We start from the raw sequence: 22743 nt of genomic DNA, 5'->3' as shown, positions 1-22743 counted from the left end.
GCACTCATGGGCACCCTTATGCATATGGTGTCTGTTATAGATATCCCATTAGGAGCACAGAATTTCAATAGCATAACACCAGGAGGCGTTCAGCCCTTCATGAAGGTAGGATACTCCAAGCAGATGTTTGGCGCACACCTCAGAGGCTTGTTGATCCCCATGGGTGAAAGCCTCCAACCCATTCCCCAGACCGCACTCAGGGTTATTTTACCCCCAAAAAATATGTAAATGTATAATTTAGTGTCACTAAAAGAGCATATGGGATGAAATGGAGGCGGCACGGTGGGCGACTGGTTAGAGCATCTGCCTCACAGTTCTGAGGTCTGGGGTTCAATCCCTGGCCCCGCCTGTGTGGAGTTTGCATGTTCTCCTCGTGCCTGTGTGGGTTTTCTCCGGGCACTCCGGTTTTCCTCCCACATCCCAAAAACATGCATGGTAGGGTAATTGACAACTCTAAATTGGCCGTAGGTGTGAATGTGAGTGCAAATGGTTGTTTGTTTGTATGTGCCCTGCGATTGGCTGGCAACCAGTTCAGGGTGTACCCCGCCTCCTGCCCGATGATAGCTGGGATAGGCTCCAGCACGCCCGCGACCCTAGTGAGAAGAAGCGGCTCAGAAAATGGATGGATGGATGGATGAAATGGTAAGCACATCTGCCTCACAGTCAAGAGGTCCTCAGTTCAAATCTCAGCTCAGGCATTCCAGTGTCATCTTTGTATATGTTCCCTGTTTTCTCCAGGTACTCCAGCTTTTTAACACATCACAAAAGAAGCACATTTCAGCTAGTTTACACGACTTGGTAGCTATGCTGGCCATTGTCCGGCTACACAGAAGCAGTGTTATGTCAAGACCAAAAGGTATGTTTGGCTAAGTTGTCAATGAGGGTGTGAGGTAAATTGTGTTTGGTGGTGTCTCCACTACATGCATGCATCCAGCAATATATTTGCAGTCTAGACATGGAGTGGGGAACATTTCCTGATCTGGAGTACCCCAAAGTCTCTGATAACACCCGAAAAGTTGCTAGACCTGTTTAGTATCCCTTTTTTGAGAAATTGATACTTGCAGGTTTGGAAAATTGCTAAATATAGTGCCAAAGTCACTTCGTTGCCCCAGTGCCGTCGCCGGTCGCCATGGCATCAAAAGCTTTAAGTCGCATTTGTATGAGACAGAACCCTCGCCAAAACCTAGTCATCCAACCACAGAGTTACAAGTACATTTAAAGCGTGTTGGAATTCTGTAATCTTGAATATTGTCAGAGAAGCATCCACGAACAGGATGTGAGACGCATCTTCAAACAACAAAAGATTAACAAAGCGGCAGGCCCAGACCATGTGTCCCCATCCTGCCTCATAGTCTGCGCGTACCAGCTCGCTCCAGTATTCACACATATCTTCATTAGATCTCTGGAACTGTGCGAAGTACTATCCTGTTTCAAACGCTCCACCATCATTCCAGTCCCCAAGAAATCTACAATCTCGGGTCTAAATAACTACAGGCCTGTGGCCTTGACATCTGTGGTCATGAAGTCCTTTGAACGTCTTGTGCTGGACTACCTCAAGAGCGTCACAGGTCCACTGCTGGACCCCCTGCAGTTTGCCTACCGAGCGAACAGGTCTGCGGCTGTTGCAGTCAACATGGGACTGCACTTCATCCTAGAACACCTCGACAGTGCAGGGACCTACGCGAGGCTCTTGTTCATGGCTGGACCTGTGGTGCGGCCGACACAACCTGGAGCGGAACACGCTCAAGACTGGAGAGATGATCGTGGACTACAGGAGGCATCCTTCGCCACAGCTGCCCCTCACGCTATCCAGCTGCCTTGTGTCAACCGTCGAGGCCTTCAAGTTCCTGGGAATTACAGTCTCTCAGGACCTGAAGTGGGCGATCAACATCAACTCCGTCCTCAAAAAGGCCCAGCAGAGGATGTACTTCCTGCGGCTTCTGAGGAAGCACGGCCTGCCACGGGAGCTGCTGAGCTACACAGCGGTCATCGAATCAGTCCTGTGTTCTTCCATCACAGTCTGGTTTGGTGCTGCTACAAAAAAGGACAAACTCTGACTGCAATGGAAAATCAAAACTGCTGGTTTTGGCACTCAAAAAATTGTCGGTACCCCCCTACCCAGCTTTTAGGACTTGCACGCTGCCAGAACTAAGACAAGAGCGTGCAAAATCCTCTCGGACACTCCACATCCCGGTCACCAGCTCTTCTAGCTCCTTCCCTCAGGTAGGCGCTACCGATCAATGCAAACTAGAACTAGCGGACATTCCAACAGCTTCTTCCCTCTTGCAATCAACTTCTTAAACAGCTAACTTACAATTCCATTGCAACATGCTGCCAATTTTTTTGTCTTTTTTTGTCGGGCCAATTATACATTACCCGTGCAGTCACTGTAGTAGTCTCGCCACGCTGCACTATTTGCATATCTGTTGTTGACCAATACTGGCCACTCATGCCAGAGTAGCATCTGCCCCACCTGCACTCTGACTGAGGAGTATCTGCAACATTTGCACAATCAACATTGTCCCAGATTATCGCGCTACTAGTCACTTTAAACTGCATACACTCCTTGAAGTCTCGCCGTCCTTTGCACAATGATCATTGCACCGGACTATTGCTGTATTAGTCATTCAAACTGCTCTAAGTACTAGAGGACCCTGCATCTTTTCGCACAATTGTCAAAAAAAATAATAATAATTGTACCGGCATTACCAGATAACAAGCAACCCTTTATTGCTCAGTGACTGTTTTTGTCAATGTCTTTATGTCTCCAAAGTGTTCTCTGTCAATTGACTGTCTGTTGTCGTACTAGAGCGGCTCCAACTCCCGGAGACAAATTCCTTGTGTGTTTTTTGGACATACTTGGCAAATAAAGATGATTCTGATCTGATTCTGATTCCGATCTTACAGTGGAAACGTCATGGGTTTGAATCTCTGCTTAGGACTTTCTGTGTTGAGTTTGCATGTTTCCCATGTATGGGTTTTCGCCGGGTACTCCCACATTCAAAAACACGCATGTTGGGACAAGTGGTTTAGAAAAATGGTTGGATGGAATGTCTCCTTCAAGTAGAAGAAAACATGTTTTAATTACTGTATATTCCGGACTATAAATCGCTCCGGAGTATAAGTCGCACCAGCCAAAAAATGCATAATAAAAAAGGAACAAACATACATAAGTCGCACTGGAGTATAAGTCGCATTTTTGGGGGAAATGTATTTCATAAAATCCTACACCAAGAACAGACATTTCATCTTGAAAGGCAATAAAAAATAGAATTGAGAACAACAGGCTGAATAGGTGTACGGTATACTAACGTAACACATTCAGCTAACGTTACATGACGCATAAACAACGAACTGAGAACGTGCCTGGTATGTTAACGTACCATATTAACAGTTATTCAGATAACTATAGCATAAAGAACATGCTAACAAGTTTACCTAACCATCAGTGTCCCTCCAAATTATATATAAAAATGTGTTAATAATTTTACATATAAATCGCTCCGGAGTATAAATCGCACCCCCGGCCAAACTATGAAAAAAAAACCTGCGATTGATAGTCCGAAAAATACGGTAATACGATGAACAATTTGTATTACTGTTATGAATATCAATAAATGTTATTTAACAATATTTAAATGTTCATATTTTATGTTGTGACAGCTGATTTTAGTTATTGAAAACTTTCACAAAATGATGTTCTACAGTGCTACCTTATACAGGTTTGGAACCTCTTACAGAGGGACCGTTGACATTAAAAAGCACATTTAAAAAAGTAAAACATAATAAAGACATGTTGCTACTACGTATCGATACTGAGTCCTATGGGCATCATGTTGTGTCTTGTTTTTAACTGAAATTCAAGAGCACATAGAAGGATGAGATCATCGTCAGTAACAAGGCTATCACATGCACTTTGAGCTTTCGGTGTGTTGCCACCTAATACCTGATGAGGAACAAACAGTGCTGTTGTTTCCTGCTCTTGTCTGCAGGGATAGCGGGTGTATTACAATAAGTCAGCCTCGTGGATAGGAAACCCTGTATCCTTAATGTGCGCTGTAATGGGCCACCTCAGTCTTACGTCTACTTTTATGGACTTTTGCTCTCATTATTTTTGATGATGTGATGAATTGTGTCTCTGGAACAGTTCTCACATGCACTCCCCCGACACATTTACAGGTATAATTGCACAATTCAACTATTGGGAAGGTTTAGCCTTCACGAAAGTAAAGTAATGAAATAATGCTAATAAATGGTACATACAGTATGCATTATGACATGTTTTATCTCGTAGAAACAACTTTTTTTGTTACAATATTACGTTTCCAACCAAGTACTGTGGTTTTACACTTTTCTATGTCGTGTAAAACTGACATACAGTTTAAATCATTTTTGGGGATCTCTTGGATTTTAGGAGTGCAGGGATTGGGAAATGGGCTTGATACACCTATGCACCTATGGACAATTTAGAGTCTTCAAGTAACCTGCTTTTTTTGTAGAATGGAGGAGGAAGTCGTAGCGGGAAGAACATTTAAACTCCACACAGGAATGCCTCCACTGAGATTCTAACACAGAACCTCTTGACTGTGAGGCAGCCATGGTAGTCACTCCGACCACCGTGGTGCCCTTATTTAATAACATTACATCTTAATTGTATACTTCAGCTCAGTGTCGTAACTATTAAACAGTGTAATTATAATTAAGCTCAGAGGTAAATACGTATGCAGGTAAAATATAAATCCTACAAATTATAGCATATTTAAACTGAATTACAGTATAGCGGGTACAGTATATGCCCTTTTGTATAAAATCAATCAATCTATCAAAATAATTGCTTTAGTTTTCCTACCATATAATAATAATTTGGAATCAGTGAGAGACAATGTTCCTCAACGTACAATTGCAAGGAATTTAGGGATTTCATCATCTAAGGTCCATAATATCATCAAAAGGTTCAGAGAATCTGGAGAAATCACTGCATGTAAGCGGCAAGGCCGAAAACCAACATTGAATGCCCGTGACCTTCGATCCCTCAGGCGGCACTGCATCAAAAACCGACATCAATGTGTAAAGGATATCACCACATGGGCTCAGGAACACTTCAGAAAACCAATGTCAGTAAATATAGTTCGGCGCTACATCCGTAAGTGCAACTTGATATTTTTCTATGCAAAGCAAAAGCCATTTCTCAACAACACCCAGAAACGGCTTCTCTGGGCACGAGCTCATCTAAGATGGACTGATGCAAAGTGGAAAAGTGTTCTGCGGTCCGACGAGTCCACATTTCAAGTTGTTTTTGGAAATTGTGGACGTCGTGTCCTCTGGGCAAAAGAGGAGAAGAACCATCCGGACTGTTATGGACGCAAAGTTCAAAACCCAGCATCTGTGATGCTATGGGGCTGTGTTAGTGCCAATGGCATGGGTAACTTACACATCTGTGAAGGCACCATTAATGCTGAAAGGTACATACAGGCTTTGGAGAAACATATGCTGCCATCCAAGCAACGTCTTTTTCATGGACGCCCCTGCTTATTTCAGCAAGACAATGCCAAACCACAGTCTGCACGTGTTACAACAGCGTGGCTTTGTAGTAAAAGAGTGCAGGTACTAGACTGGCCTGCCTGCATTCCAGACCTGTCTCCTATTGAAAATGTGTGGCGCATTATGAAGCGTAAAATATGACAACGGAGACCCGGACTGTTGAACAGCTGAAGCTGTACATCAAGCAAGAATGGGAAAGAATTCCACCTACAAAGCTTCAACAATTAGTGTCCTCAGTTCCCAAACGTTTATTGAATGTTGTTAAAAGAAAAGGTGATGTATCACAGTGGTAAACATGACCCTGTCCCAGCTTTTTTGGAACGTGTTGCAGCCATAAAATTCTAAGTGAATGATTATTTGCTAAAAACAATGAAGTTTATCAGTTTGAACATTAAATGTTTTGTCTTTGTAGTGTATTCAATTAAATAGAGGTCGAACATGATTTGCAAATCATTGTATTCTGTTTTTATTTATGTTTAACACAACGTTCCAACTTCAATTGGAATTGGGGTTGTAAGATAACTGAGATCCTCCATAATATGGCAAAGACATGGCCAAGACGCACCCTGGTGTCGTTTGTTGGTTGAGGATTTTTCCATCATTGTAGCTGCAGCTGCTGTGTAACAGGCGTGTCTGCAGGAGCGAGCTCAGGCACTCCACGATGACTATTTAAAGCCATTGACCACATAACAAAACAGGCCTTTGTATGATTCTATTTTGGTTTTGACTTTGTGTTGTAGAAGAGCAACTTCTGCGGCTTTTTGATGTGGCTTACATCCTGTCTTTGATGAACAGATTCTGAAAAGAAGACTACTTAATCATGAAAATGTAAAATAAAAGGCTTTTATAAGAAGCATGTCATTCTGGCAATATTAGACTAATATTTCATGACTAATTACCTTCACCTCATGTGAAAATGAGAGATATGTTTTGATTCCGTTGTCCATGACGCTTCATTATTTTAGATATTTTAGGATTATTCGGCCTGAGAAATTGAGGTAGTACGTACACTCCACTCCAACAGTATTGGAACAGTGAGGCCAATACCTTTACTTCACCTTTGTGTTTGCTGTATACGGAAAACATTTGGGTTTGACAGTTCTGAGGACCGGGGTTCAATCCCCGGCCCCGCCTGTGTGGAGTTTGCATGTTCTCCCCGTGCCTGCGTGGGTTTTCTCCGGGCACTCCGGTTTCCTCCCACATCCCCAAAACATGCATGGTAGGTTAATTGACAACTCTAAATTGCCCGTAGGTGTGAATGTGTGCGCGAATGGTTGTTTGTTTGTATGTGCCCTGCGATTGGCTGGCAACCAGTTCAGGGTGTACCCCGCCTCCTGCCCGACGATAGCTGGGATAGGCTCCAGCACGCCCGCGACCCTAGTGAGGAGAAGCGGCTCAGAAAATGGATGGATGGATGGATGGATGATTTGAAGGGGTGCTGCGACAGTGCAGAGCCATGTCGCTGTGTAGGCTGATGCGAGAGCTCAAAGTCTTGCCACATGAGGGAGAGGTGTAGGCGGGGCGAGAGAGTGCGAGCCGTGCAGCACGTTCATGCCTCTGTTCACCTCGCTTTATCCCTCTCGCTCCGATTTTGCTCCGAGTTGGATCTTTGATTTGTGCTCCTTGTTTTCTTACCGCGAGCTCTGGCATTTTCCTAGTGGTCTTTCTTGCCCCACTCCTTCCTCATTTAGTCGTTTGTTTGCACTTGATTGTTAGCTAATTGTACTACTTGTCTGTAGTGCTTTGTTTATTAAGCCTTTTCTTTTGTACTTTGTATATTTATTGTTCTACCTACTCGGCAGTCGCACTTTTATTCGTACTTTGCTGGAATAAAGACGCAGGACTCTATTTTCGTGACAGGCTTGAATCTTACACGGTGCGTAGCGTAATTCTGCGTGAATGTGAGTTAGACCCAGTGACTCAGACTCAGCTCCTTTCATTCCCCTTAATTGCGGCGGACTCACAGTCTAGAGTGGAGACATCTCTATACGGAAGAGGACGATGCGTAATCGCAGCGATCCGTGTATTGACACAGCTCTTGGGCGGTGTGGCGACAGACAACGTGAGTGGCTGCACTTATTAAATACACAATGAGCTGGTGATAACGAAAGCATTTGATGCCATCCTTTTCTCATATTTATGAATGTAATACATCTGACAGCAACCAGACATGCCCGTGGACCTCAGAATCTGTCTGCCTTTGCCCCAATCTGACTCAGCAAACTCCAGAGCAGCTGCGCCAAAAGTTAGACGTGGTCTCAGCAGGCGCATGTTTAGACTCACTTTCTGCCACCAATTTGTCGCGCCGCAAGGCGCATCTCCAGGAGCACACCATTGCTGCGCCGAAATGCCCAGCTTGGCGCAGACCAGCCTGCCAAATTGGCAAAAACATTCCATTTGTGAGTTAAACCTCGGGGCGAAAAATGTGCAAACAATATTAGATAGATAGATAGATAGATAGATAGATAGATAGATAGATGTGTTGATATGCGGGCTGCAATCTTTCAACCTTGGAGGAGGTGTACAATCTACTGAGTGCCTTTATACTTACTGTATACACAATATAATATGAAGGTCAATTATAAGAAAGCATCTATTTTGGCTCCAAATGTTAGGCTGCTTCAAGTGTAATTGTTTATTTGTTCTAAAATCAAATCTTTTTGAGTGATTATCAACTTCAACATTTGTGCTTCACATCTGCAACAAAGAAATCACAATGCTCCCCCCCCCCCCCCCCCCCCCCCCCGTGCAGGTAATGCAAACATCCTGTTGCTATCCGGCGCAGGTGATTCTATTCACCGTGTACCATCACCCACAGCTTTCAGAGTTAGAAAAATGAGAGGCTACACGAGACAATGAAGTCTCTTAACATGTTGCCGCAGCTGGAATGAGCCGCTCCGCTAGTCTGAAGGTGAAGGTATTCCCTTCACAAAACAAAGTATGGCATCTGGTGAAAAGAGCGTTTCATCACTCGACTAATGCCTCTGTTATTAGGTTGTTCCTGTTTATAGGGTTAGGTCTGGCTGGTACAGTATGCCTGCAGCATTCTATAACAAACACTACTACTTCTTATTCAACTCTTTATTTCAGACAAACTTATGAAAGGCACTTTACATGTTCTTCATGTATAAAAAATAAATTACACACTATTTACTCGGAATACAAGCATACAAGAAGCAAAATTACAACAGCTGACAAATGTATTTCTCAGACGACAATCTTTAAGTTATGCATTATTGCTTTATACGTTCAGCTAGAATACTTTTAGAAATAAAAGGTGGGATATTTTCGCCGATTAAGTCAATATGGCATCACTGAAGCAGTCCACGCCCCAGATTTATAATGACACTGGCCGGCTGTTCCGTATCCTCCATGAACCACCAGCAAGAAGCCTGCTAACTAACGAACGTATGGACAAAGAAATAATAATATACTACTGTGGTACTGTATGTGTTACTAATGTTCTTTTTATTTTTTATTTTTTTAGTGAGGTCTATGTTCTATTTAGTGACATTCTGTTTCTATATCATTACAGGACTATATTTCTCAGACCAATTTTTTTTTTTTTAAACTAATCTAGCACATACTGTATGATCTAAATACACACACAGTCATTTACACTCTATGTCACTTTGAGGGGAATCCAGACTAATAAAAGTGTGTAGACTAAACCTGCACCACTTACACCCACGTATTTATTAAATGTACATCTTAAAAATGGAGAAGGGTGATTTCTTTTGTAGCTGCATTAGTTTAGTCTGGTTTACTCCTCAGGGAGTTGATCCCTGATCTTGTGTTTTCTCTTCTGTTTGCCGCTGTGGACTGAAGTGTCCTTGTGTCCTGAGTCATTCTGTAGTCTGGAGTACCGTTTGCACTTGCAGGAGGTCACCACTGTTATCTTGTAGGTCCTGGCGCTGCCGTCCTGACACTGGAGCCAGATGCGCTGGGTCCGGGTTCGGTCAGTGACGCAGCGCCACTCCTGGGTCTCTCTCCGGCTCCAGTACCTCCCGGTGTAACCCCCGCCGATCCAGTTGGGGAGCAGGTGAGCCGGCAGACACTCCCCGGCGCAGACCAGCTCTTTAATGGGGTTGATGCTGGTGCACTGGCCATCTGAAATGTACTTGGTTGATCTCAACTCCCTGCAGCCCACCTGGCTTTGGTCTGGTCCTGGGGCACGGCAAATGAATTGGTTAACATTAATGGAACAATATGTTCATTATTATGATTAAAATCTGCGGCGGTGTAGAATTTCACTGCATCATAGGAAGAAGTCTATTTTGGTAATCTTATTTTGTTACATTTTAGGGTGAACATATAAGAAGCACTGTCGTGCTCAGTGTGGTGTAGCGTAATTCCACGCCACAGATAAAACCGCACACTCCCTTCCAAATTATTATGCAAATGATATTTTTCTCTGATTTTTCTAAATCGTCGATGGAAATGACAGCCAGCCTAATTTTCAGTTTGCCAGCTGTTACAGCCTAAGTGGAATCATTTTGAACATACCTCATAATGATAGTGTTTTTCTTGAAAAATAAAAAACTTCAAATGCATACTTCCAAATTATTACGTCCAACAGAGTTTGAAGACATTTTAGATGTTTTAAAGAACTGAAAATAGTCATATGTTGAATTTGCAGCATTAGGTCATTGACTGAAATCAAGAGCTATTTCAATCAAAAACATCTTAACAGCTCAAGTTACATTTTAACATAGGACCCCTTATTTCATAGCAGCGTCACCAGTCTTAGATCCATTGAAGTTTTTTCTTTGTTTTTTTGTTTTTGTTTTTCTGCTTCAATTTCAGGATGTCTTGGTCGCCCACTAAAGCTGCTGTTTTGGATGTGAACTGCCTCCAAACCTCATAGATCTTTTGCGACAGCTTTCCACCCACATAAATCTTTCGCGCCGTAGGTTCTCAACAGGGTTAAGGTCAGGGAATGATAGAGGCCACATCATGAGTTTCTCTCCTTTCTCCCCGTTACACTAATGGTGCAGAGGTATTCCTTGCATCATGAGATTGCATGCATTTTGAGGTGCCCGTAAAAGGCTTTTGTTGTACTTTTGCAAAGTCTTTGCTTCAAGTGCCGCTTTCCGCCAATTACACTGCAACCGCAATCGCAAACATACCTTTCTGACAGTTTCATTCAAAACTGAGCATTGTTATCTTGTAAACTGTTTTTTTTTTTATATATATATATTTGCTCACATTTGATTGTGCGGGGTATACTAAATAAAGTACCCAGAGAATTTGAATCTGGATGACAGATATAGTAGTCCACTAAAACATTTGTCAGTGTGTGAAGGTGCATTACTCACCATTATTGACTAGTTTAGACTGCTGTCTCCCACCATTCCTTGCTTGGTTTGTATCTTCATTAGGTGGCTCGTCCTGAGTGGCGTGGGTCGGCTGTGCACTGAGTGACTCTGTGGCGTCATTGGAGAAAGCGGTGCAACTCCTGCTCAGGAATAGCAGGAGCGCAAGGAGTTGGACTCTACTAGTTGGGCGGGTCATGACTGCAGCGGCTGACAATGTGGGAGATCCTGATGCAGCTTCTGCTTTTATATACACATGTATACCCCTCAGTCCACTTTATGAATGAACAAGGCACACCCACCTGCCCTGCAGCCTGCACTTGAATTCCAGCATGTCTACACACAGCGAGTTCATTTTCATGAGCATGTTTGTGTCTTTCCATTTAAATAAGATTACTTGTCTGACAAGACTTGCTTAAAAGTCACTGAGTGGGTTTAGTGTTACATTATAATTTGGTCTCCCCTTTGCTGCAACAATACATGTAAAACAGATAACACACCTCTGGTAAGATTTCTGTCTAATTAATTCAAATTAATGTCTAAAGGAGTATCAGAGCTACAAACATGTATAAAGTATAGTATATTATATATATATATATATATATATAGAGAGAGAGAGAGAGAGAGAGATTCTGTCTTGCGGCTAAATATTATTACTAAATACGGAAAATATTCTCTAAATTTGACGTGACGTTTTTCAGTGACCGTACGCATTTACCACCCCAAACCTGGCGGTGGCAGTATTGCTTCCCATGGTTGCCTTTCCGACAGTAATAAAAGCCCAGAAGAAGAAAGCGGAAGTCGTAGCCGATCCTTCGGAGGCGGTTAATATCAATTCCCCTGCAAATTTTTGTTCAATTGATTGCCAAAACGTCGTACGCAATGAGGTAGGAAAATAAGCCAATTATGCTGAAAGCTTCTTTTCTTGTGTGATTGACTGTAATGTACAGGGGAGATGTTAATTGGTTGAGTAATCTATTGTTCTCCTGGCTCCACAGTAGTGCGGTCGATAGCTTAGCCTGAAAACTAGCCAATGGTGTTCAGAAAGGATAATTAGTATTATTTTAAAGATGTATTCTACATCATGAGTCCGATTTAGCTCCTTTGTCTGAATGCACCCGTTTATGTTTGACTTCATTTAATTCCCGCTTGTGGTAGATGAAGAACTTGCTCATCTGTTAGCACATGTCTTCGCTAGCTGCGTGAGTGAGTGAGCCAGCCAGCGAGTGAGTGAGTGAGTGAATGAATGAATGACTGACTCACTCGAGTCCCGTTTATTAGATTAATCCACAATCCCCCCCCCCCCCCCCCCCAAAGTGGCTTTGACGAGCATGTCGGGCATATCTTTATGTTTGTGTTCAGAGGGGACCGCGGCAGGGGTCGAGGAGGCCGCTTTGGGTCCCGTGGAGGAATGGTCCAGGGGTGAGTTGAGCCACCTGGTTGCTATGCTAATAATTGATAATGATGCAGATATGATCATAAATCTGTTGTAGTTTTAGTATATAATGATTATGTACCACACTGTAATAATTACACCCACAAATACTATGCTTCATAGCCTATATTGTTTACATTAGATATTTTCCTGTGCTTTTACGGTAATACATTACTTTGTACATTTCATTTCACTGTTTAGGTATCGTCCATTTGTTCCACACATCCCGTTCGATTTTTATGTGGTGAGTAAATAAAATATTGACTGTGTCACATGGCAATTATGTCATATCTGATTTTACAGCATAACAGCAGTTGCATGAGTTCATTTTTACAATTGTTAATTCATTGCGAGTTTCTGAGTCGTGTGCGAATTGCACCACTTGAGCAAAAAAAATCTGAATTAAGTCACTTGAACCATGCAGTATAAATCCACCCCAAGTTACTGCTTTAAGTATGCATTTTGAACAGTTTAAGAACTAAAAGAACAGAGCAGTGACCCAATAACTATTCTCAAAGCTTAGACTCAAATATGTGAAATTAGTGTTATAATTGGTAAAAATGACTTCAAGCCTCATACGGAGCTGGACATTTGAGACAAATTTGGAAAACCTTAGTAAATTCATTCATTTAGCCCCTTTTAACACGAGTGCCATCACAGTTGCCTGGCTTACAACTGTATCATTTCAGTATTTTGCGCAGTGTTTTTTTTACTTGATTGGAAGTGTCATTTGGGTAGTTTGTATTAAGATAAATAATTGTTCTCGTCAGTGTGAGATGGCCTTCCCCAGAGTGAAGCCTGCGCCTGATGAGAGTGCGTTCAGCGAGTGTTTGCTGAAGAGAAATCAAGACCTGAGTCCTTCGCCTACAGAGCAGGTCAGTAGAGATTCGCAAGATTGTAATATTCATTATGACTTACCGTTGTGAAAACAGATTTAAATTGCATGACGGGACCCTTGTTTTAATGGGCTGTATCTACATTTGCAGTCCTCCATCTTGTCACTGGTCACAAAGATCAACAACGTCATCGATAACCTGATTGTTGCACCTGGTAACTTTGAAGTGGTGAGTAATAATGAATATTCTTATTACTGTTATAAAATTATAGAATAGTTTTAGGTGTGAACTTGACTGCAGTTTGAGCGTGCCATAGTCTAAAATCAACGCAATAGTAAAGGCATAATTACAGTATATATTTGTATGAAAAACACTTCTGGGTCATTATAAAACTAGCCAATGAAAACCGGTAAGTACGATAGTAACCGATTGTGCTGCGTGATGACATAATGTTATGGGATTATGTAAAAAACAAAAAACAAATGTAGAGTGATTGTACATGGGCAAAGGCAAAAACATGGCAAATTCCAGTTTTTTGTTTTTCATGGCAAAGTAGTGAGAACATTGTTTTTACAGGTTTCAAATGCGTTGTTCTGGGATTACAAACCTTTTGGTTTGTGAAATTTCTCGGCAGTTTATAATTTTGAGGATTCTCCTTGAAAAGTGGGGTGTGAGGGGCCTCTTTCTCACGTTTTCATTGTTGCAAATGTGTCAAATCTTCAAGTAGCCAGTATTGTGAAGTAGTTAATGTCATTTACTGAAATGTGTCTTTCTTCGCAGCAAATTGAAGAGGTGCGTCAGGTGGGCTCTTACAAGAAGGGTACCATGACAAGTGGCCACAATGTTGCTGACCTGGTTGTGATCCTCAAGATTCTTCCAACACGTGAGTGCACGGTCCGGTATCACATCAACAAATGCTACGTAAAATGAGCTCTTTTGTGATGTATTTATTTATTTCCATCGCTACAATATCCGTTTTTAATGTTTTTTTATTTCTCATAATTTGACGAAGGGAGCCTGGGTTGATGACAAAAATGACAACTGTAGCAAGCAGGGGTAAACGGCTATGCTATCGTTGGTTGGTCAAAAGTCAGAGGGAGCTCATGGCAGCTAGCAGACAATAAAATGCGACATGCTAAGCTCACCAATGGTTGAAAACTGGGCGAAAAGCCCTACATGCTTTCATTTTACATTCAAAGAGGGTGATGTCGATGAAATGCATTGTTCCCTTTGTCGTCAGCGTGCAAATGTAATTAAATATTGCAGAAATTACTTGCAGTAGTTTGTGGAAAGCGTTATAGGCAGCCAGCTAAAAAAAAATTTTGACAAACACAACCGCATGCACACTGCAAAATTATCTGAAATCAACGAAACTACTATTGGACGGGCTAGGGCTCTCACAGCGAGAAGGATCGGGTAAGTAAATTCAATCGGTGGTGTCTTGTACGGTACTATATTATGTGTATAGCACAAGGCGGAAGGATCTGTGACGCCTTCATGGTGCGTAAAGTCTCAAAGATAGAGAGCGAGCCGATCAGCCTCAAGGTGTTATTAGTTTTCTTACTTAGGGGAGATAACCACAAAAGTCAGACGTAGTGTCCCCTGAATCGAAAGCCAAGCTATAAATCTGTGGTTTATTTATTTTTTAAATCCGTGGTAATTACACACAACAAGGTCCTAGATTGCTGTTGTACTTAATAAAATGTAATTGATTCAAGTTAATTTTAAAACTTAATCCTATTAATTATAATTTATAAAGAAATCTAAGACGTTTTAATTTACTTAAACCATGAATGCTAATATTCATTTGGCTTATTTCCAGTAATTTGGCACTGTGTTGGCTTTTCATTTTAATAAGTACCGTAATTTCTCGTGTATAATGTGAATTCCCCCCCCAAAAAATTGTCAAAAGTCAATAGTGCGCATTATACATGGGTATAGGGGGAAATGGGGGGGGGGGAATTCACATTTTATAAATGTATGCCGCCATCTAGAGGTTATGAAAAAGCTGTACACTTTCATTCGAACATCACCGCCACCAAGAGGGTATGAGAAAGGTGTACACTTGGATTCTAATATGCCGCCACCTAGAGGTTATGAAAAAGGTGTACCCTTCACGTTCATTCCAATATGACAGGGGTACGTATGACTATGTACAGTTGTGCTCATAAGTTTACATACCCTGGCAGAATTTGTGATGTATTCTCTTCTTTATAAATATGACTGAACAACAACCATCATTCATTTCTTTATGGTTATGTTTTGTTTAATGATAATGCTTGACAGCTTAATTGAATCCCATTAAAATACAATTAAATGTGTTTTGCCTAGCCCTTCATGTTTTCTTTAAAACATTTTTTTACCCGTCTTACAAATTCTGCCTGGGTAATCAAACATATGAGCACAACTGTGTTTTCTCATTTACCAAATAAAAGTAAGGCTGTGAATTTCAAAATAAGAGCATCCATCCATCCATTTTCTGAGCCGCTTCGCCTCACTAGGGTCGCGGGCGTGCTGGAGCCCGTCCCAGCTATCATCGGGCAGGAGGCGGGGTACACTCTGAACTGGTTTCCAGCCAATCGCAGGGCACATACAAACAAACAACCATTCACACTCACATTCACACCTACGGGTAACTTATAGTCCTCAATCAACCTACCACGCATGTTTTTGGAATGTGGGAGGAAACCGGGGTGCCCGGAGAAAACCCACGCAGGCACAGGGAGAACATGCAAACTCCACACAGGTGGGGCCGGGGATTGAACCCCAGTCCTCAGAACTGTGAGGCAGACGCTCTAACCCGTCCTCCACCGTGCCGCCAAAATAAGAGCAAGTAAATAAAAAAAAAAAAAAAGTATTACACGTTCAAATAAAGTGCTTAACCAGAATAATTATTTGAGAAAATACTTTATTTTGATCATATGGGTAGAAACAAAATCATCCATTGTAAAAATGCATTATACATCGAATATTTAGGTCAACTTTGCGTGTGCGCATTATACACGACACATTACGGTACCTTAGAATTGTTAAGCATGGTAAAAATGAATGGTAACCAGAGAAAACTAACTCATTCTCATTGACATGATCAACAAACATGAGACTAGTTGTTTTTTCCAATTTATATGCCTCTATACAGTGGTGTGAAAGTGTTTGCCCCCTTACTGATTTATTTATATATATTTTTTTTTTCATGTTTGTCACACTTAAATGTTTTCCATCCTCTGCCACCCTTAGCAGCAACAACTACAATCACGCGTTTGCGATAAGTTGCAATGAGTCTCTTACGGCGGAATTTTGGCCCACTCAACTTTGCAGAATTGTTGTAATTCAGCCACTTTTTTTTTTTTAGCATGAATTGCCTTTTTAAGGCCATGCCACAGAATCTCAATAGGATTCAGGTCAGGATGTTGACCAGGCCACTCCAAAGTCTTCATTTTGTTTTTCTTCAGCCATTCAGAGATAGACTTGCTGGTGTGCTTTGGATCATTGTCCTGCTGCAGAACCTAGATGGGTTTGGCTAGAGAAATTGAACTCTGGTATGATAAACCACAGTTATGTTTTAACAGGGGGGTCAATCCCTTTTTTTTTTTTTTTGTTTTCTTCTCCCTAAAACAAAACCTTTAAAAACTGCATTTTGTGTTTACTTGTTGTCTTTGACTAATATTTAAATTGGATGAGGGGAAAATTTTAAGTCTGAGAAACATGCAGAAACATTTTGTGGCCGCTACATGTGAATCCAGTTTTACTCCATTAAGATGCTGCTTGTAATGTAATAGTGTAATTCCCTTGTTATTAACTAATTTGTGTATGTAGATGCTTCAGTGGCATTATCAAAGCTATTCTGTATTTCAACATCTGGCAAATTTTTCAAGATGCTCAACATTGAGCATTTGCACACAAAAAAAAAAAACTGTTTTTACACTATAAAAGCAGAATGTTAAAATATTCTGCATTTTTACAACATCTAATAACAATAACATAATATTTTGACAAAAGCGTGCCACTGACATGTTAAGACACCTGGGAGCTATCATAATTTGTTCAAAAAAAAACCATTGTCTCCTTTATGTCTGATCATTCTGTGTATTTGTATTTTAGTGGAGGCTGTTGCAGCCCTGGGCAACAAAGTGGTGGATACTCTTCGCACACAGGACCCTACTGAAGGTACCACTGAGGAACTTTAAACCTAGTAAAGCTTATCCAAGGTCAGGGTCGTGGGGGCAGCAGCTTTAGCAGCGAACTTTCCCCTTCCCCTTCCCCAGCCACTTTGTGCAGCACTTCCAGGGGTATCGTAAGACGTGCCCAAGCCAACCGGGGGACATAGTGTCTCCAGTGTGTCCAGGATGCGGCTCGATTCTGAGCGCATCCTGAATGACCCACCTTTTCACCCCATCTCTAATGGAGAGTCCAGACACCCTGTGGAGGAAACTGATTTTGGTCGCTTGTATCCACAATCTTGTTCTTTCAATCACGGCCCACAGCTTGTAACTATAGGTGAGGGTAGGAAAGCAGAGCTGTCGAATGTTACGGAATGTCCGTATTTTGTTACGGAAATCACTGAGAGCTGACTCGTCACGGCGGTATTGTTCCAGATATTTTTGGGGGGAGGGGCAGTACGGTGTCCGGCCATCAATTTGACTGTTTGTGTGTGTGTGTGTGTGCCAGTGCTGTCCATGCTGACCAATGAGACGGGCTTTGAGATCAGCTCAGCGGACGCTACTGTCAAGATCCTCATCACCACCGTCCCTCCCAACCTGCGCAAACTGGACCCAGAGCTACACTGTACTAGCCGCACCCACATGCACACCGTCATACAAACACACGTCATGTCTATGTTAACTATTAGGACTATTTCGTCTGCAGTGGACATCAAGGTACTGCAGAGCGCCCTCGCTGCCATCCGCCACGCCCGCTGGTTTGAGGAAAACGCTTCTCAATCCACGTGAGGTCCCCTTTGCTTTTTCCGATACTCGCCATTCTCCAAAAACCCTCACCTAAACCTGTTGTGTCATTCCCTGATATTCAGGGTTAAAGTGTTGATCCGCCTTCTGAAGGACGTCAGGCTGCGCTTCCCCGGCTTCGAGCCTCTGACTCCTTGGATTTTGGACTTACTGGTAAGATCACAAGTCCGTTGACACACACACATGATATGCACAGCTGTCAAATGTTATTGAATGTCCATATTTTGTCATGGAAATTACTGGTCGCTCACTCGTTACGGCTGTAACACCAATTGTTTCGATATTGGGGGGGGTCCAGCGTTCGACATTGTCGGGCAGCACGGCGCTGTGTCCGGTCAACGTGACTCTTCAGACGCTGGTCAGCACAAATTTTATAGACTAATTCGATGAAATAAATGCTACATTGTTAGCGAGAGAGCGACACACACACATCCACATTAAGAGCTGCTTGGTGCACGTTATTTTAATATGTATTATTTTAATTCCAGGGGCACTCTGCAGTGATGAACAATCCATCCAGGCAGCCACTGTCTCTAAATGTAGCCTACAGGTCAGTTCCTGCTCACCTCTTTTTCACATACACTGTCATGTTACACTGTGGATTAACCCCCCGACGCCCCCACCGTTTGGTTCCTACATAATGTTTTGAAGGCGCTGCCTGCAGATGTTGGCCGCCGGTCTCTTCCTGCCCGGCTCGGTGGGTATCACTGACCCCTGTGAGAGTGGAAACTTCCGAGTGCACACAGTCATGACTCTGGAACAGCAGGTCGGTCTCTTTATTTGTACGGTAGAACCTTGACTTGTGAGTTGAATTCATTCCATAACCAAGCCCTTCGCTTGGTTTACTAGTTCATGTCGTGTGGTTCCTAACATGGAAACCTCTCCGGTACTTAGTTTACTGTCTGGTCTTTTCTATCAAATTTGGGAAAAGAAAAAAAAAAAGGTCCTGTAGCTTAATATATTTGTGTATTTTGTGCAGGACATGGTGTGCTTCACAGCTCAGACACTGGTGAGGGTCCTGTCACACGGCGGTTTCAGGAAGATCCTTGGCCTGGACGGAGATGCTAGTTGTAAGTTCTATAGGGCACTATAGATACACGCCCAAGCATGGCGGTAGGTAATCATTGTATCAATGATAACTATTGCAGATCTGGCTACCGAGATGTCTACTTGGGACGGGGTGATAGTGACCCCTTCCGAAAAGGCCTATGAGAAACCCCCTGAGAGGAAGGAGGAAGATGAGGCTCTGGAGGAAGTAGGGGATGGAGGGGATGGAGGGGATGGAGAGGATGACAGCATGGAGACCCAGGATTGACATGGATGTATGGCTTGCTGTTATCAATAATTAAGTCGCGTCTTAATGAACTGAAAGTTGTTGTTTTTTTTTAATCCCTTCTTTCCAGTCCCTTGCTAAATTTATTGAGGAGGGGTGCTCAGCTGTCACGTGGACAAAAACATCAGCAGGATTCTAATTTTCGATCACGTGTTCAAGAAAAAAAAGGATTGGCTACAAGTTGTTTTTTTATTTGAAGCTGTTATTCTGAACTAAACTTGTTTTTATTGTCTTTGAGTCTTGTCATAATGTAAGCAAAATCCTAATCCCCAAAATGGTCCACTCAACATGGTAAATGTAGTATACAGGCAGAAATAATTTGATTCCAATTTTAGGCGTTCGCTTTTCTAAATACAGTAAGTCTGTCAAATGAGCACTGATTTCAAATGCCCATAAGCACAATTGAAATAGCGTTTGTTCCATTTTCACACACAGCAAATTGTAGGAGCACTATCACAATAAGCCCAAAAAAAACCCACCCAATTATTACAAAACCACAATTTATGGCAAACGAGGATGCACACAAACAGATCAATGTGGGAGCCACTAAATCAAATGTGAAAAATGTTGATGAAGACAACATTAAATTGTTAACCGAACATCAGTTAAAATGCCTGAAGGGTTTGTCATGTTTCTCTTGACTACGCTACCTCCAGTACATGCTAGATATGTTTTGTCCAATCAAATTTCAGCATCTGTGTGTTGCCATGTAAATCTAATTCGCCCTTGGTCTTTAGAATCATTATGGTCAATGTAACAAACTCTACTGGGAATGAGACTGTTTGTCTCACGATTCAGATTTCAATTTAGTCGTCGCAGGGCCAGGGTGCTGCCCTTAATGATGTCAACATTTTTCTGTCTTCTCATTGGTGGGTCAGAGCCAACAAGCAGAACGCATCTGTAAGGAACTGCACACATTAATACATTTAATAAGCAACTGCTCCGGATAAGGTACTGGGCACAGTTGCGTGCTGTTGTAGTCATTTTTGATGGTTTCTAAAATTGTGATGGATTAAGTCGGGTCAGTCTGTACTAAAGGCCCAGGTGCCAAATGCACAACCTGCCACTGAGCCTGAGCTGATCATCCAAGTCTTAACAAAACCAGACAACCCTCTCAGTCATACTTCCTCAGTGTCCGTGGCTTCATGGCTTGAGTTTAAGCCAAGGGTGGACAATGGTGAGGATGGACAGCAAAGAGGAGGCCAGCCCACAGGCACCGACAAACCCCGTCCCAGTGGGGTAAATGGCCAGGCGATCCAGCGGGATGAAGATGTCGCACGAGTTCTTCACCAGATCCAACAGGAGCGGCGGGTTGTTGTACAGCACCGCCGCTAAAAGGTGGAGCTGCCCGTGTAGCCACGTAGACAGGTAAGGCAGGGCGGCCGAAGCGGCGGCGGCTGGCGACGAAGGGGACGACAGGTCAGGAGCCATCAGGGCGGGACCGGGGTCATGTGAGGGGGGAGATTTGGCCGCTCTGTGACGTGCTTCTCGCTCCACGAGGAGGTGCAGCTCATACACATCTCGAGTCAGGTTGAGGATCAGAGCAAATAGGTAGTACCTGCAACATATAACCACACACAAACACTATAAACAGAATGACAACAAAGAAAACACAATGAGCATTGTAAAAATGGCTCGTTATGTGTGCATAATTGATAGGGCCGAACCGTACAATGGAAAACCAAACTGAGCTCCACCATATCATGGCAACACAGATTATATGGAATCATTGGCCACTGACATGTGGACTCACTTAAAAGATCTCTGGCTCCATTTGTGCTGGTCCAGTTTGGATATGAGCCCCGTCTTCCCCGCCCAGAGGACGTTGTCGCAGGCGAAGTACATTGCTCTGTTGAGGTGGCTGACGGTGAGACAGAGCCTCAGTATGCTGTCAGAGAGATGGATAGCCCTCTTTGCTGCCTCCACGGCCTCAACCGAGTTCCCCAGACGCAGCACTGACACACAAGCACGACGCATTCACCACGCTGGATGACTTGGAAACATTCAACTAGAAAGTTGCACTAGGAGCTCATCATTTGCGTGATGATTCTCAAAGTGTGGTGCTACGCTAAAGAATCACTGCCTAAGTACAGAGAAGTTGTACTTCGCTTTTTTGGTACAATATAAATAGTTGCAGTAGAGCTTCTACTGTATTTGACTTACACTTTCTCGTCAGGCTCATGTGTGCTTCCAGTTGACTAACAGTTCTGCGAAGTTCTGCTCCTGCTCCACCTTTGTGCAGTGTGTAGCCCAGTAGTGTGCAGGCATATTGAGCAGCCCTGTAAAGCAACAAACAAATATATGCACAACATGTTTCATGGTTTTGTTTGTTGGTGTTTGCTTTGGTTTTCCTCCCACATTCCCAAAACATGCATGTTAGCTTCAATGAAGACTAAATTGCCCATAGGTGTGAATAGTGAATAATTACCACCGTACATTTATTTCCCCTTCCGATTTGGACTGTTTTAGATTTGTGGCATAGCGTTGTTTTTTTCCCCACACACATTTACTGTAATTATGACTTTACTACTGAAACGATGGCGCGTTCCGACTTGCACACACCTTCGAGCCACAAGAATAGAACTCGGTCGTAAATGTCTTTTGGATGTATTCATAACAGTGGCGCAACGTTAGAACATCCGAGCCCTCCATATCATCGTCCACACTGTAGTCGACATCAGTCACCATGCGCTGAAAGTGTATTTGCCAGGTTCACGAACTATTAGCACTTCTTGACAAGTTGCTAACTCGCCGTGTTCCAAGTCACTTTAGTGATACTGAGCGTGTAACAAACACAGCGAGGCAGTGAATAATATTACCGTATAATCCTTTCCTTGCCTTGGCTTTGCGAGTTGAACCGAACCCAGGAGTCCATTGCGGCGTACAAACAGCTGCTCGCTGATCTGTTGCTATAAGAAGTTTTAGCTACGGGGCGCCAATATATGGCAATGGCTTTCTAACAGCGAAGGCCTTGATTACGGTCACGCTTGTATATAAAAAAATTAAAAAAAAAACTATGATAATAATTGACCACTTTAAAAGGGCGCAAATACATACAATATATAATAATAATAATATACATAATATTCTTAAAATGCTCTCTTGCACATCTTTTCCGGATCCGTTCAACTACTACTTCCTCGCTGTTAGCATCATTTAAATCGATCTACTGCCCCCCAGTGGTAACGAGGAGAATCGCCTGGAACACATTGAACTGGCCAACTGAAAGATGTTACTTCAAATTAACGTTTAAATTAGGTTACTCAACCCCATTATGCTAATTAAAGTCACACTAGAGTCATTTGATTTTGTTTGTTAC

At 42.6% G+C, this 22743-nt stretch overlaps 3 protein-coding genes and 1 long non-coding RNA gene across 7 annotated transcripts; 2 read left to right on the top strand and 2 right to left on the bottom strand.

Moving 5' to 3' along the window:
* Positions 1 to 7163: 7163 nt before the first annotated feature.
* LOC133470933 (uncharacterized) lies at positions 7164 to 11061 on the top strand. Its single transcript, XR_009786084.1, has 4 exons — positions 7164 to 7417; positions 7508 to 7603; positions 9447 to 9583; positions 10923 to 11061. It is a non-coding gene; the product is annotated as an uncharacterized LOC133470933 (long non-coding RNA).
* Positions 8378 to 11399, bottom strand: LOC133470932 (sclerostin domain-containing protein 1-like). Its single transcript, XM_061759898.1, has 2 exons — positions 10860 to 11399; positions 8378 to 9708 (listed from the first exon to the last, which is right to left on the bottom strand). The coding sequence occupies exons 1-2, from the start codon at positions 11053 to 11055 to the stop codon at positions 9305 to 9307; spliced, it is 600 nt and encodes a 199-aa protein (XP_061615882.1). The 5' UTR covers positions 11056 to 11399; the 3' UTR covers positions 8378 to 9304.
* A 190-nt stretch (positions 11400 to 11589) lies between these two features.
* Positions 11590 to 19656, top strand: ilf2 (interleukin enhancer binding factor 2). Of its 2 annotated transcripts, XM_061759894.1 has the most exons (15): positions 11590 to 11743; positions 12219 to 12278; positions 12493 to 12535; positions 13062 to 13166; positions 13278 to 13355; positions 13908 to 14010; positions 17229 to 17294; positions 17796 to 17912; positions 17994 to 18072; positions 18157 to 18244; positions 18580 to 18641; positions 18743 to 18857; positions 19071 to 19161; positions 19240 to 19413; positions 19495 to 19656. In XM_061759894.1, the coding sequence occupies exons 1-14, from the start codon at positions 11739 to 11741 to the stop codon at positions 19404 to 19406; spliced, it is 1179 nt and encodes a 392-aa protein (XP_061615878.1). In that variant the 5' UTR covers positions 11590 to 11738; the 3' UTR covers positions 19407 to 19413; positions 19495 to 19656. The 2 variants fall into 2 exon arrangements, with proteins under 2 accessions (XP_061615878.1, XP_061615877.1); XM_061759893.1 differs by having other exon boundaries at positions 19240 to 19656.
* pex11b (peroxisomal biogenesis factor 11 beta) lies at positions 19595 to 22570 on the bottom strand. 3 transcript variants are annotated; one of them, XM_061759895.1, is made up of 4 exons: positions 22244 to 22570; positions 21588 to 21703; positions 21178 to 21379; positions 19595 to 20982 (listed from the first exon to the last, which is right to left on the bottom strand). In XM_061759895.1, exons 1-4 carry the CDS (start codon positions 22297 to 22299, stop codon positions 20568 to 20570), a joined length of 789 nt encoding a protein of 262 aa, XP_061615879.1. In that variant the 5' UTR covers positions 22300 to 22570; the 3' UTR covers positions 19595 to 20567. The 3 variants fall into 3 exon arrangements, with proteins under 3 accessions (XP_061615879.1, XP_061615881.1, XP_061615880.1); XM_061759897.1 differs by having other exon boundaries at positions 22263 to 22570; XM_061759896.1 differs by lacking the exon at positions 22244 to 22570 and adding an exon at positions 21987 to 22194.
* Between the last annotated feature and the right edge of the window lie 173 nt (positions 22571 to 22743).

This window comes from Phyllopteryx taeniolatus, chromosome 21 (genome assembly GCF_024500385.1).
Source record: "Phyllopteryx taeniolatus isolate TA_2022b chromosome 21, UOR_Ptae_1.2, whole genome shotgun sequence".
Lineage (NCBI taxonomy): Eukaryota > Metazoa > Chordata > Actinopteri > Syngnathiformes > Syngnathidae > Phyllopteryx > Phyllopteryx taeniolatus.
The sequence above is the reverse complement of the archived record's forward strand: the minus strand, read 5'-3'. Positions and strand labels throughout refer to the sequence as shown.